We start from the raw sequence: 12,959 nt of genomic DNA, 5'->3' as shown, positions 1-12,959 counted from the left end.
GTGTTCTTCATTTTAGGTCTATTTGAACATATCCCACTCACTTTTTCTTTTGTGGTTTTAGTTTTTGGTATTGTCCATTAGCTAGATACTTTAATACAGAAATAATTCTAATAAGAAAAACAAAATAGAACTTTAAAGTTTTAAAACATTATTCAATATAGAATAGAAGAAACATTTACTTTTTTAAAACTGCATTAACTCTCTCTGTTTTTGATTATTGTAGGTTGGCTGCCTGGCTGTTCGCATAAAGTGTTGTAGACAAATAGCACCTAAAAGTATCCTTTCTTTTGTCTTAAAATAATAGTATGATCATATCTCACTGTTTCAGTTATGCCTTCAGACATTACAGACTACTCTAAATCTAACTTCTTAAAGTATTAACCATTTTGTTACCAGTCACTCTGTGCATCCTCTGAGTGGTATGTGTGCTTCATGATATCACAGAAGCTGTGTCAGATCAAAAAGGATAGGATATCTAAATAGCCAACTTCTGTGAATGTCACTGTTCTGGGGAGGCTTGTCTTTAGCTAGGATGCTGAAATTGTTGGAGCTTTTATTCTTTCTGTGTCACCCTATCATTTTTTGTGGAGTAATTTTTATTTTAAAATGTTATTTTCAAAAACATTGATTACTAATTAGTACATATCTAGGACTTTCCTAGCAGAGGATTACATTAGCTCAAAACCTATGTACATAAGGTCATATAGGATGAGGCTAAATGAACTCTAGGATATGGAAACAAGAGGTTTATCTTATGTGATTGTTGTTCTTAATAAATATGTTATTTCTCTTCTCTTTTTTTTTGGCCCTGTGGATAATCTCATCATGTTAGTTTATCTGACTTTGGTACCTGGTATATTGTATATATGTTTATTTATTTGAAATATGGAAAGGAAGGAGAGAAAACAAGGTGATTGAGGGGAGGAAACAGGGACAAAAACACGAGAAGGGGTTTCAATATGCAAGAAGTAATGCACCTACTACCTGATAAATGTAACTGTAACCCCTCTATACGTTATCCTGACAGTTGAAAAAAAATGATTACTGTTGGTTTTAGTATCTCTTTATATTTATACCCTAAGTCAGTGTCTCTCATCCATCCTAGTTCCAGTCCTAGGGTATATCTATTGTGTTTATGAGTTAAAATAATCACAAGACCAGCTCAGATTCAAGGGCAAGGAAAATAAACTCCACTTGTTGATGTAGAAGTGAGAAAATACTTTTTGGAAATCTGTAAGTTATGTAACAATCACCATATAACATCATGGAAAAACCATCTTTCAGGGATGTATACTACTAAGTATACATGCTTCCCTTAAACAGTTTAGAAATGATTAACCTTATGTCAATGCCTTAAATAAATTGAATGTTTATTTTTAGACTAGTCACCATGTAATGTCAGCCTTTTATATATAAATTTGTTTGAGTGAATTATGAGAAGAAATGTTTTACTTCATGGAGTAGTATGAAAGATAATAATCCAGATCAGTAATAGTATACAAGAAACATATAGTAAAATGAAATATTATACTTTGCTCTAAAAAATTCTGTTGTGCCTGAGCTCTGTCCCTGAGCTCTTCAGCTCAATGCTAGTGCTTTACCACTTGAGCCACAGTACCACTTGTAGCTTTTTCTTTATATGTGGTACCACGGAATTGAATCCTGGGCTTCATGCATGCTAGGCAGACACTCTACCACTAGGTCATGCTCCTGACCCCACTTAGTCACTTTAGTACCAATATAAAGAACTTGCAAAAAAAAGTATAATGGGAATGTGAGGATAAAAATATGCTAAGTGCTCTAATAAAGAGTAAACCTTCTCTGGCCTGTGTTGTGTCTACTGACAATGGGAAAATATTATTTTAAGATACTTTTCTGTTACTTAATATGTACTACAATACTTAATTTTTAATATTTTGACCTGAATTGTACAGTGGATTAATTCTATACTGTTATTTTTAAATTACAACAAAATTTGTTTCCTAAACATTTTAAGTCAGTTCTCATGATGATAGTTTGTTCATTCGGATATCTATAAACAACATTGTGAAATGTACAAGAACTTATAGTTTGAAATCCGGTAACAATGGAAAGAACCTTGTAATTAGGTTCAGTGATGTGAAGTATTTTACTCTACAGGTAATGATAGATTGTCTTCTAGGTATCATAACATCTCTATATAGTGTCACATATTCTATCCTAATTATAAATTTTTTACAGATGGTAAGAAGCAAAATGATAGTTCATTTTGTGTTTTATATTGTTTAACTGTTAAGCTATGGGTTGTAGTGGTGTTTTTAATTAGCACTTTACTAGGTCAAGTATATTATCTCCATCTACTCATTATCTTAGTAGACTTGTTTCTTGAGATGTTACTGTCTGGTTTTGAGCATTTATGCTCTTTTTTATCTTGTCTTTTTTATCTATCTTTTTTTTAAAGAAAAGTTCTGCTCTTCTCTTCTTAGTTCCCTTACATCGACCAAATATTTTCATATACAGTATATAATGATTGTGAAACATTCTCCAAAGGTATTGTCTATCTATCTTACACTATCTTACACTATTGTGTAAGTATATATATCTGTATATATCTATATAGTATATCTATCTATCTATCTATCTATCTATCTATCTATATATATATATATATATAGAGAGAGAGAGAGAGAGAGAGTGTGTGTGTGTGTGTGTGTGTGTGTGTGTGTGTGTGCTAGTCCTGGGCCTTGGACTCAGGCCCTAGGCACTGTCCCAAGCATTTTTTGCTCAAGGCTAATGCTCTACCACTTGAGCCAAGCCCCACTTCCTGTTTTCTAGAGGTTAATTGGAGATGAGAATCTCAGGTCTTTTTGTGCCCAGCTGGCTTTGAACCTTGATCCTCACATCTCAGCCTCCTGAGTAGCTAGGATTACAGGCATTAGTCACTGTGTCCAGCTCCTGGCCATATCTTTTAACCTTACTTTTTTTTTTTTTGGGCCAATTGTGGGGCTTGAACTCAGGGCCTGGGCATTGTCCTTAGACACTTTTTTTTCTCAAGGCTAGTGCTCTGCCACTTGAGCCACAGCAGCAACTTTTTCTGTGTATGTGGTCCTGAAGAATTGAACCCAGGGCTTTTGGCGTGTTAGGCAAGCACTCTACCGCTAGGCCACATTCCCTGTCTAACCTTAACATTCTTTTTGATGGTATTAGTGTTTGAACTCTTGGCTTTCTACTTTTAAGTAGATGCTGTACCACTTGAGTCACACCTGCAACTTTATTTGCTCTGATTTGTTGAAAAGGGTCTTAATTTCTGCCCAGGCTGACCTGGATTATGAGCCTCCTATTTTATGCTTCCTTTTGTAGTTGGCATGATAGGCAAGCTAAGATCACCACGTCCAGCTTATTCTGTCTCATGTCTGGGCTGGCTTGGAACTATAGTCTCCCCAGTCTTATCCTGCATGACATTCAGGAAGCCCTGGGTTGAATACCTACAACCATAATAATAAATAAACAATGCATAGTTAATGGACTAGAATAAAGAAAATGAAATAAACTAAAACTGAAAAGGACATTAAATATTCTTTAACATTAAATATTTGGATTACTAGGATTCTTTGGATTTTGTATTATATATTAGATAGATATTGTATTATATATGTGCTTGACAGTGAAATTCAGTTGAAGTGTGTGTGTACATGTGTGTGCACATGCACAAACTTGAACTTGTATAATTTGAACTCAGGGCCTAGGCACTGTTTAGCTTTTTTTTTTCTTTACTCAAAGCTAGTACTTTTCTACTTAAGTCACACCTTTCCACTTAAGTTCACATCCAGCTTTTGGGGGTTATTTGCAGATACAAGTCTCACAACTCTTTTTTTAAATAGGCTGCCTTTAAACTGCAACATTCCACCTCCCAAACAGGATTACAGGCACCAGCTACTGCTGTCTGGCCAGTGAAAAGTTTGAGAGTGAATTTTTATACAGAATTAAAGAGAGAATGTAAGCCAGTAGATGATATCATCTGGGCATTAAATATAAAAATAATTCTGATTTAAAGTTGCCATTAGGGTGTAAGTTATATTAGACAAGCTTGAAAATTACAAAACCTAGCTATGTCCAGAATATAATTTATAGATGCATTGATTTGAAATTATTTCTGAAAGATTTCATACTTCTTTTCATATATTTTGATCCTGAGGTTCCCAGACGTCAGGAGGATGAGCGCAATAACATTTTGTTGGAGCTATTGAAATATGCCAGCTCCGAAAGAACTCCTCTTTTCTTAGGGAGTGTTGAAGTACATCTTTATGAAGTAATTCAAGTATGTATAAAATCATCCTTTGCTTTGTTACCACACTGTCCCATTTGTATTTGTTATTGTGGTTTATTATACTTGACACATCCTTTTATTATCTGCCTCCAAACTCATGTGCGTAGGAAAATTAGTGCATCAAATGTCTGAGAAACAATAGAACCACCAGATAGCATGGGACTTACAGAGGAAAGTGCTTACTCCTTGTACAATAATATGATAGGAAAGTAATTTTAGGGAAGTGTGGAGAAATGCTGCTCTACCTTCTGACCTTAACATGTGTGAGTTTTTGGAGAAGGAGCAGCTTTTTATTGAGAGAAGCAAATAAGGAAAACATTGTATCCTCTGTGGTGAGCCAGGTCTCAGGGAAAGTGGAGAGGTGGAGAGATGGAAGGAATAACTAGTGAAGCAGTGAAAGATGCGAAATGGTAAACTTTGGGATTGGAAATAAGAGGGAATACTGAGAAGAAAGGAAATGATGAGATGTTGTATTAGGTGGGCTAATTAATTTAGCATACAGATGATCACATGGCACCCAAGGACATCAATGTTATACTTGGTAAAAAAAAAAAAAATCCTAGTAGTCCACAGGGAATGAGAAGGGCACTAGTCCTCTCAGAAGTCAGTTTATCATGTAACCTGTTATAAAGAACTACCACTCTACCACTTGAGCCACAACGCCGCTTCGGTTTTCTGGTGGTTAATTGGAGATAAGAGTCACACAGACTTTAATGCTTGGGCTGACTTTGAAATGTGATCCTCATATCTCAGCCTCCTGACTAGCTAGGATTACAGGAGTGAGCCACAGGTGCCAGGCTTAGAACATAACCTTTTATAAAGACAAAATATTTTTGTCTAAAACATAAATATAAATATTAATATTTATTAGTTTCCTTCACCTGGATTTTTTTCTTCTCCTGAATGTTCATTGTTTGTGCATTAGCTATCAAATTTATATGTATGTTTGAAAAAGCATTACCTAATTTAGTTTGTGCTGGTTCTGGGGTTTGAACTCAGGGCCCAGGCACTGTCCGAGCTTTTTTTGCTTATGGCTACTGCCTTGAGCTACATCTCCACTTCTAGCTTTTTGGTAATTTATTGGAGATAAGGACTTTCCTGCTCAGCTGGCTTCAAGCCACGATCTCAGAACTCATCCTCTTGAGTAGCTGTGTAAGCCACAAATATCCAGTCATCATCTAATTTAAAAGTAATATAGTATAAATAAATATGCAGCTTAATATATAAATGATTCTATAGTTAAGAATTTTGTTATTATTGCTGTCTTCCAGAAAGGGTGCTTTACTGAAGAATTAAAAATGTTGAACAACAATAAAGTAAGAACTTTATCAAAATATCTTGATTTGTCCACATGTAATATTTTCTAAACATTTTGTAGAGCTTTACTGATACTGTTTGTAATATGTTACTCTTAACAGTCACTGATTAATTTAGTAAAAATGTGTTAAATAGAAAATACACTATTTGCTCACAAACTCTTCACCCTACCTTTATTTGTTGTTGTCATTGTTGAAGCTGCTAAATAGTGAAATCATCCAGTGAGAGAGTAAATATCACTTGCTGCTTCTTTGACTGCTTTCTCAGGAGCATCACTGCTAATTTGAAGGAGTATTGCTTTTGTCTTGGAGAGTTTTTGTTATTTTTATTTATTTTTTGTTGATTGTGGGACTTGAACTCTGGGTCTGGGCATTGTCCCTGAACTCTTCAGCTCAAGGCTGCTACCCTACCCCTTGAGCCACAATGCCACTTTCAGTTTTCTGGTGATTAATTGGAGGTAAAAGTTTTGCAGACTTTTTAGTGCCCGAATTGGCTTTGAACTTCGATCCTCAGATTTCAGCCTCCTGAATAGCAAGGATTACAGGCATGAGCCACCAGGCCCAGCTTCTTGGAGAGTTTTTGAAGAGTTATTTACAGTTCTTAATTTCTTTATAAGTATTTAAGATTGTTATCTTGATTTGGTCTTCTACTACAAGGGACTTCTGCTCTCTCATGGCTAAAACTAGAACAAAGAACAAAAGTCATTACCACTGATCCTTTCCTTCATTTCATATGTAAGCAACCTTGGGTGCAAAGAGATTACTTGTTTTAATAGGAAATGAGGATGGAGATGAAAAGACTGTGAGCAAATAATTTTTTTAAAGACATGCATGTGTTATGAATATGTATCTTTCAGAAGCTTAGTATATATAATCCTATTAACAAGTCCAAGTTTCTATTTCACATATATCAGTCACATAGTATTTTCAAACTTTAACATGAAAGGGTCTAACATTTCATGGACTGAATAGCTTCTTCTATAGGAATTTCTTGCTTTTTTTTTTTAAAAATCAGGAGACTGGTAAGTAGACCTTTCTAGCTTATAGATTTGTGAAGTGAAAATATGACTTGTTATCACTTTTACAACAAAATATTATGATCAAATAATAAATTTGCCACATGTTTAGTTTGTCTGCAGTCTGGATGTGGAGTTTATGTTCACCTATGGAAACTTTGGGTATGGATTTTCACATCAGGTTAGTTACCTTTTTAAAAAGTTACTCTGTAGCTCTTTTTTTATCAATATTTAAAAATAAGTATTTTTTAAAATGCTGCTTTGTTTTGACTTTCAAGTATACATATATGAGGGTTTACCTTTATTTATTTATTTATTTATTTATTTAGCCAGTCCTGGGCTTGAGCTCAGGGCCTGAGCACTGTCCTTGGACTTTCTCAAAGCTAGAACTCTACCACTTGAGCCTCAGCACCACTCCTTGCTTTTTTCCATGTTTGTGGTATGAAGGAATTGAACCCGAGTCTTCAAGCATGCCAAGCAAGCACTCTACCACTAGGCCAAACTCCTGGCCCCCATTATTTCTTTATACATTTCAAGTGATGATTTTATTCAAAATGTCTTTATTATTTTGTGGGGTTTTGTTTGTTTGTTTATTTTGGTGTTTGTGGGTTTTTTTAAGTCAGGGCCTGGGCATTATCCCTGAAGCTTGTTTGTCCATTGCTTTGAGCCACCGTTCTATTTCCAGTTTTTGAGTGGTTAATTGGAGATAAGAGTCTCACGCAGACTTTTATGCCTGGGCTGACTTCAAACTATGTTCCTCAAATTTCAACCTCTTGAGTAGCTAGGATTATAAGCATGAGCCCTCAGCTCCCAGCTTATTTTGTATTTTTTTTTGTGGTGTCTACACAAATAAAAACTGACAACTGGGTATTACAGAAGGAAAGAACTACATTGACACCTAATCTAGTGTTGCAGTTTTTCTCTATATTTCTCAATGAACCACAGTTGTGGAGAAAAAGCTTTGGGATATTAATGACATTTGAAAAGTGGTAATTTCTACTCTTTTATAATCAAGACAGTGCTTGTTTAAATACCAATTAGTAAAATACTCATTAGCTGTAATAGCAATTTTCATAATGAAAGATGCTCACCTTTTAAAAGCCCATTATTTTAAGTATTTAAGAAGTAAATGTGGATTTTTACATCTAAAAATATTTAAGGTTTATCCATTAATTCAATTATGATACTATATACCGTATTCCCAAACCTTTATAGAGAGAATCAGGAAGATCATGTATTTGAGGCTAACCTGGGCTGCATAGTGAGACCTTGTCTTAGAAAAAAAAGTGGAGACATGAGCTAGAGACATGGGTTACGTGGTAGAGCACAAGCCATGGGCAAGCAAGTTATATGAATATAATACCTTTGAGCTCAATCCCGGATACCTCAAAAAAGAGAGGGAGAAGGAGTTACTGATACGAGGCATAGCATTTTGTATACTGATCATATATCATATATTCTCTTCTCCTCCATGGTCATTTTCAATATCTGGTGTGATTTGAATGTTCCTTGATTCAGCAAGAATGTGATACAAGTCATACACTGTGGATCATACTTGTAATACCAGGTACTAGGGAGCTGAGATGGAGAAGATAAAAGTTTAAGGTCACCATCAGCAAAGAGTTTGAGACTCTGTCTCAGTTGGTAGCTAGTCATGGTGACATGCTTCTGTCATATGTACAGGAGGGTGGTTCCAGGCCAACCAGGGAAAAAAAAGTTCACAAGACTCCATGCTAGTGGAAGAAGCTGTATTTGGTAGTCTGCATCAGTAATCTCAGCTTTAACAGGAAGTATAAAATCAGGCATGGGTTCAAGCAGACAGTGACATCCTATCTAAAGAAGTACCTAGTGCCAAAACAGGCTGGAGACATGATTTAGTGTTAGAGTGCCTGCGTGCCAAGCTTGAAACTGGGAGTTTAAATCCTAGAGAGAAAGAGAGGGAGAGGGAAAGAAAAGCAAAGGGAGAGATAGTAATCCAAGCTTTGGTTTGCCCCCATTGGTTCGTTACTGTTATGAGAGTGTTCACTACTGTTACACAACTTTGGGAAATCTCAGTAAATTAGGTTCACTAAATGGAAAACAAATGATGGAAAGACAGAAAAAAAAAGGAATTCAATCTTCAGAATGATCATACCAGAAAGATGGAAATAAGCATCTCTGTCCATCTTTTGGGTACTATATGAGTGTTAGGTTTAAGTGGAGAAAAATTGGGGCAGAAGGTGAGAAGCATATGAAACTACAATAAGTAAGTTGAACTGAATGAAGTCTTGTTCATTATGAGTCCTGGTTCTGCAAGGTGGTTCCTTAGGAGTCCTTGTGGCTTGAGTGAACTGTCTGATTTGAATAAGATCATTGGTTTAGCTTGAGGGTGTGGGGAAGCTTCCATTTCCATGTTGGATAATTGTTTCCACTAAGGGGAGATTTCATCACATGGTGACCTTTGTGAGACTACTGTTACTGGAATCTACAGTGACTGTGGCTTTCAGGAAACAGTTAGACTTGGGGTTCTACTCCTTTGGCTCTTGGACAGAATGTTATAAAAGCTGAATGCCCCAAGTGGACATTCTCCTGAAAATATTAACAGACAATCCTAAAATGATTAACATGCCTGTCTGTGTCCAGAACTGGATATGACTCTGATCCAAATTAATGACAGACAGAAAATGAACGCAAAAAGATCAAAACTGTATCTTGATTTAACCTGATGGCTCGATTAAGGAGTCAGGGTGTTTTAACATAGCAATTTTAAGTCTTACATGTTTCTGTGAACATTTTTGGATACTAACTTTCTCCTTTTCATTATGTTCTTGGGCTGTATGTTTGAAAACGTAATTATTGTCCAAAATAATGGCCCTTTATCTATACTGTCAGCACGTATTGGAAAAAACTGTTGAAAACCCTGGATATTATTACAACCTTGAGATATTTCTGAAGCCAGTCTAACTGGGGTACTGCAGTCTTAAGAAAATGATACTTGTGCTTCATAGAATCTTGCATTTCAAACTTTTGCTACTTCTTAAAAATAGTAATATTTTTTAACTAGTAATTGAGAGACAAAATTTCAATAAATGATTGTTATTCTATAGTATATTATGATTTTTAGCACATTTTGAGTCAAAACTAAGCAATAAGCAGATACTTGTTGCTCACACCTGTAATTCAAGCTCCTCAGGAGATTGAGAACTGAGAATTGTGGTTCAAAGCCAGTGAAGGCAGAAAAGTCTATGGAGCTCTTTATCTCCAATGAACTGCCAAAAATGCTGGAAGTGGAGCCGACTCAAGTGGTAGAGCATTAGCCTTGAGCAAAAAAGCTCAGGGACAGAGCTTAAGCCCTGAGCACAAAGTGAAACAAAAATTAAACAATATACAGATGAAAGGCACAAAGAGAAAAATTTCCCCTTCTCCCCTTTCTCTCTTTTGTCTGTTTTATTTTGTTATGAATTAGGCCTTATAAAAGCTTTTGGTGACAGTAATCATCTTGAGCAGATTTTATGTCCAAATGTGAAAATTATGTATAGATTTAGCCATTCTTTTTTTTTTGCCAGTCCTGGGGTTTGAACTCAGGGCCTGAGCACTGTACTTGTGCTTTCCTCAAGGCTAGCACTCTACCACTTGAGCCACAGAACCACTTCCAGCTTCTTCTGTGTATGTGGTACCAAGGAATTGAATCCAGGGCTTCATGCATGCTACCACTAACTAGGCAATGCTCCAGTCCCAAATTTAGCCATTCTTAAGAAATTAGATTATTTTTCAGATAAAACTAATTGAGCACTGTTTTATGTAGGTATACTCTGCTCAACCAAGGAACAAAAAAAGTATTATACAGATGACACAGTGGAGTTAGGTAATAGATGTCGAGCTTGATTTTATGCCCATGAGCCTTTCAGTGATAAGAGTATCCTGACAGCTGTAGTTGTGTAGAAAGAGCTTCACATTGGATCGGAAAAGCTATATTCACATCCTGGCCTTCATGTCTGTTGTGTAACCTTGAACAAATTACAGATCTTCACTATCATCTATAAAATAAGTACAGTTGGCTGCCTCATTGGTGTTTACTAAGATTAAGTAAGGTTAATGGCATAAAATGCTAAGCATGCATTTAGTACTCAATAAACAGGTTCTTTTTAAAATTTTATTGTCAGGATAATATGTAGAGGAGCTACAGTTACGTTTGTCAGGTAGTAGGTGCATTACTTCTCCATCCCTGATACCTCTCACGTTCTTATCCCTGTTTCCCTCTTCACACCTCCTAAGTTCTTCTTTTCATTGTTTTCTCCTCAAAAACTTAGGATCTCTCAAGAGGCCTAAAGTATTAACAAAGCTAGGGTAAATTGTAATTATATAATGCTAAAATACAGTGACACTTTTCTCTAGTTAAAACCTCTTCAAAAACTTATCGAGCCATCTATGTTTATGAAGATTGCTCCGCCTCCAGAGAGAACAGATCCCCAGACGTAAGTGCTTTAATTGTACTAGTATGTTAAGAGTATGTAGCATTAAATATTTGGAGGAAAATTGCTTTCACATCCTAAATTATATGTTTTTCTTCACTTATTTCTCATTACCATATACGAGTAATGTAAGGGAATTCCATTGTGATAATTTCTTAGAAGTATACAGTATACTGTGAATAAAAATGTCTCCTTTATTCTCTCAATCCTCACTCCTTCCCCCTCTTTCAGATAGTATTTGGTGGGTCTCATTATGTTAGCATTGTTTTGATCTTTTTCACAAATTAATATTTTACAAGTGAAATCATACAATATTTGCCTTTTTCAGATTGACTAACCTTACTTAATATGATGATCTATAATTCCAATTAACTTCCTACAAATGACCTAACTTCATTCTTCTTGAGTATTAAACCTTTACCTTTATAGCTGATGAGGAATTTCTCCCATTCTGGTTAATTATTTCCACTGATTGTGCATTAGTCAGTTCCTCTTTTTATTTTTCCTGGACAGTTAGATTCTAGTAATACAGTCATTGCTTTTCCAGTGTTTTCCCTATAGAAGTTTCAAGGTGTACATTGAGATCTTTGATGTATTTTAAATAGATCTTTTTACATGGCAAGATATAAGGATGTAGTCCCAGATCTCCACAAGTGTATACCTAGTTTTTCAGCACTATTTTTTGGAGAGGCTGGCTTTTCTGTGATATAGGTGGGTATATATCTAGATATTCATTTAAAACCAAGTGGTTTGGGCTGGGAGTTTGGCCCAGTGGTTAAAGTGCTTGCCTAGCATGCATGAAGACCCGGGTTTGATTCCTTGGTACCACATACATACAAAAACAAAAACAAGTGGTTGCAGCTATGTGGGTTTATTCTGGGTCTTCCATTCCATTCTTTTGTCTTTTTTGTCTTGCGTGTGCTAGTGCTATAGTTTTTATTACTAAAGTTCTGTAGTACAATTTGAAGTTTGATATTATGGTATATCCAATGTTGACCTTTTTTGCTCATGATTATTTTTCTGTTTGGAGTCTTTATATTTTTATGTGGCATTTAGGATGGGTTTTTCTATTTCTGTGGAGAATGACATTGAGATTTTGATGGAAACTATGCCAAATTTATAGATTACTTTGGTGGCATAATCATTTTCAAGTATACTAAATTCTGTAGTCGATGAGCATGGTAGGTCTTTCTGCCTTGGCTGACTTGATTAGTTTCTTTCTTCAATGTTTCATTGTTTCACTTTCTTAAAGTATTTCTAGGTAGGTTTTTTGTTTTTGTTTTTGTTTTTTTGCCAGTCGTGGGGCTTGAACTCAGAGCCTGAGCACTATCCTTGGGCTTTCTCAAGGCTAGAGCCCTACCATTTGAGCCACTGTACCACTTGCAGCTTTTTCTATGTATGTGCTACCAAGGAGTTGAACCTGGGTCTTCATGTGTGCTAGGCAAGCACTCTATTGCTAAGCCAAACTCCTAGCCCATCCTAGGTAATTTTTTGAGGCTATTGAAAATAGAATTTGATTCTTGATTTCTTTCTCAGCCTTCTTAGAACTATTGGCTTATAATATATAGAAAAGTTTTTTTTGTTTTTGTTGTTGTTATTTTGCTTTTTTTAGTTTCTTTACAGTCTCTTTTCAAAGAAATCAGATAAGATCTTAAATACATTTATGATTCTTGAAAAACTCAAACCTCAAATTAATAGGTGGAAAGAAATAAGACAGATCAGGGCAAAAGTTATTTAAATGGAGACTGACAAAATACAAGAATCAGTGGAACAAAAAGTTTGCTCTTTGAAAAAAATTAATAATTTAGCCAAACTGACCAAAAGAGAGAAATTGTAAAATTGGATTTAACAGAGACTGTCACAACAAATA

At 35.5% G+C, this 12,959-nt stretch overlaps 1 protein-coding gene across 1 annotated transcript in view; it reads left to right on the top strand.

The window, feature by feature from the left end:
- The window catches only part of Catspert (catsper channel auxiliary subunit tau), a 77,518-nt gene that overhangs the window by 11,822 nt on the left and 52,737 nt on the right, over positions 1–12,959 (top strand). The window contains exons 3-8 of the mRNA XM_090355211.1: positions 224–275; positions 1,997–2,139; positions 4,175–4,297; positions 5,578–5,622; positions 6,751–6,819; positions 11,013–11,092. Coding sequence (XP_090211337.1) covers positions 224–275; positions 1,997–2,139; positions 4,175–4,297; positions 5,578–5,622; positions 6,751–6,819; positions 11,013–11,092 — 512 coding nt within the window. The remainder of the gene's footprint in view (positions 1–223; positions 276–1,996; positions 2,140–4,174; positions 4,298–5,577; positions 5,623–6,750; positions 6,820–11,012; positions 11,093–12,959) is intronic.

This window comes from Megascapheus bottae, chromosome 21 (assembly GCF_031878675.1).
Source record: "Megascapheus bottae isolate mThoBot1 chromosome 21, mThoBot2.hap1, whole genome shotgun sequence".
NCBI lineage: Eukaryota > Metazoa > Chordata > Mammalia > Rodentia > Geomyidae > Megascapheus > Megascapheus bottae.
Note: the sequence above shows the minus strand (reverse complement) of the source record. Positions and strands in the feature narration are given on the sequence as shown.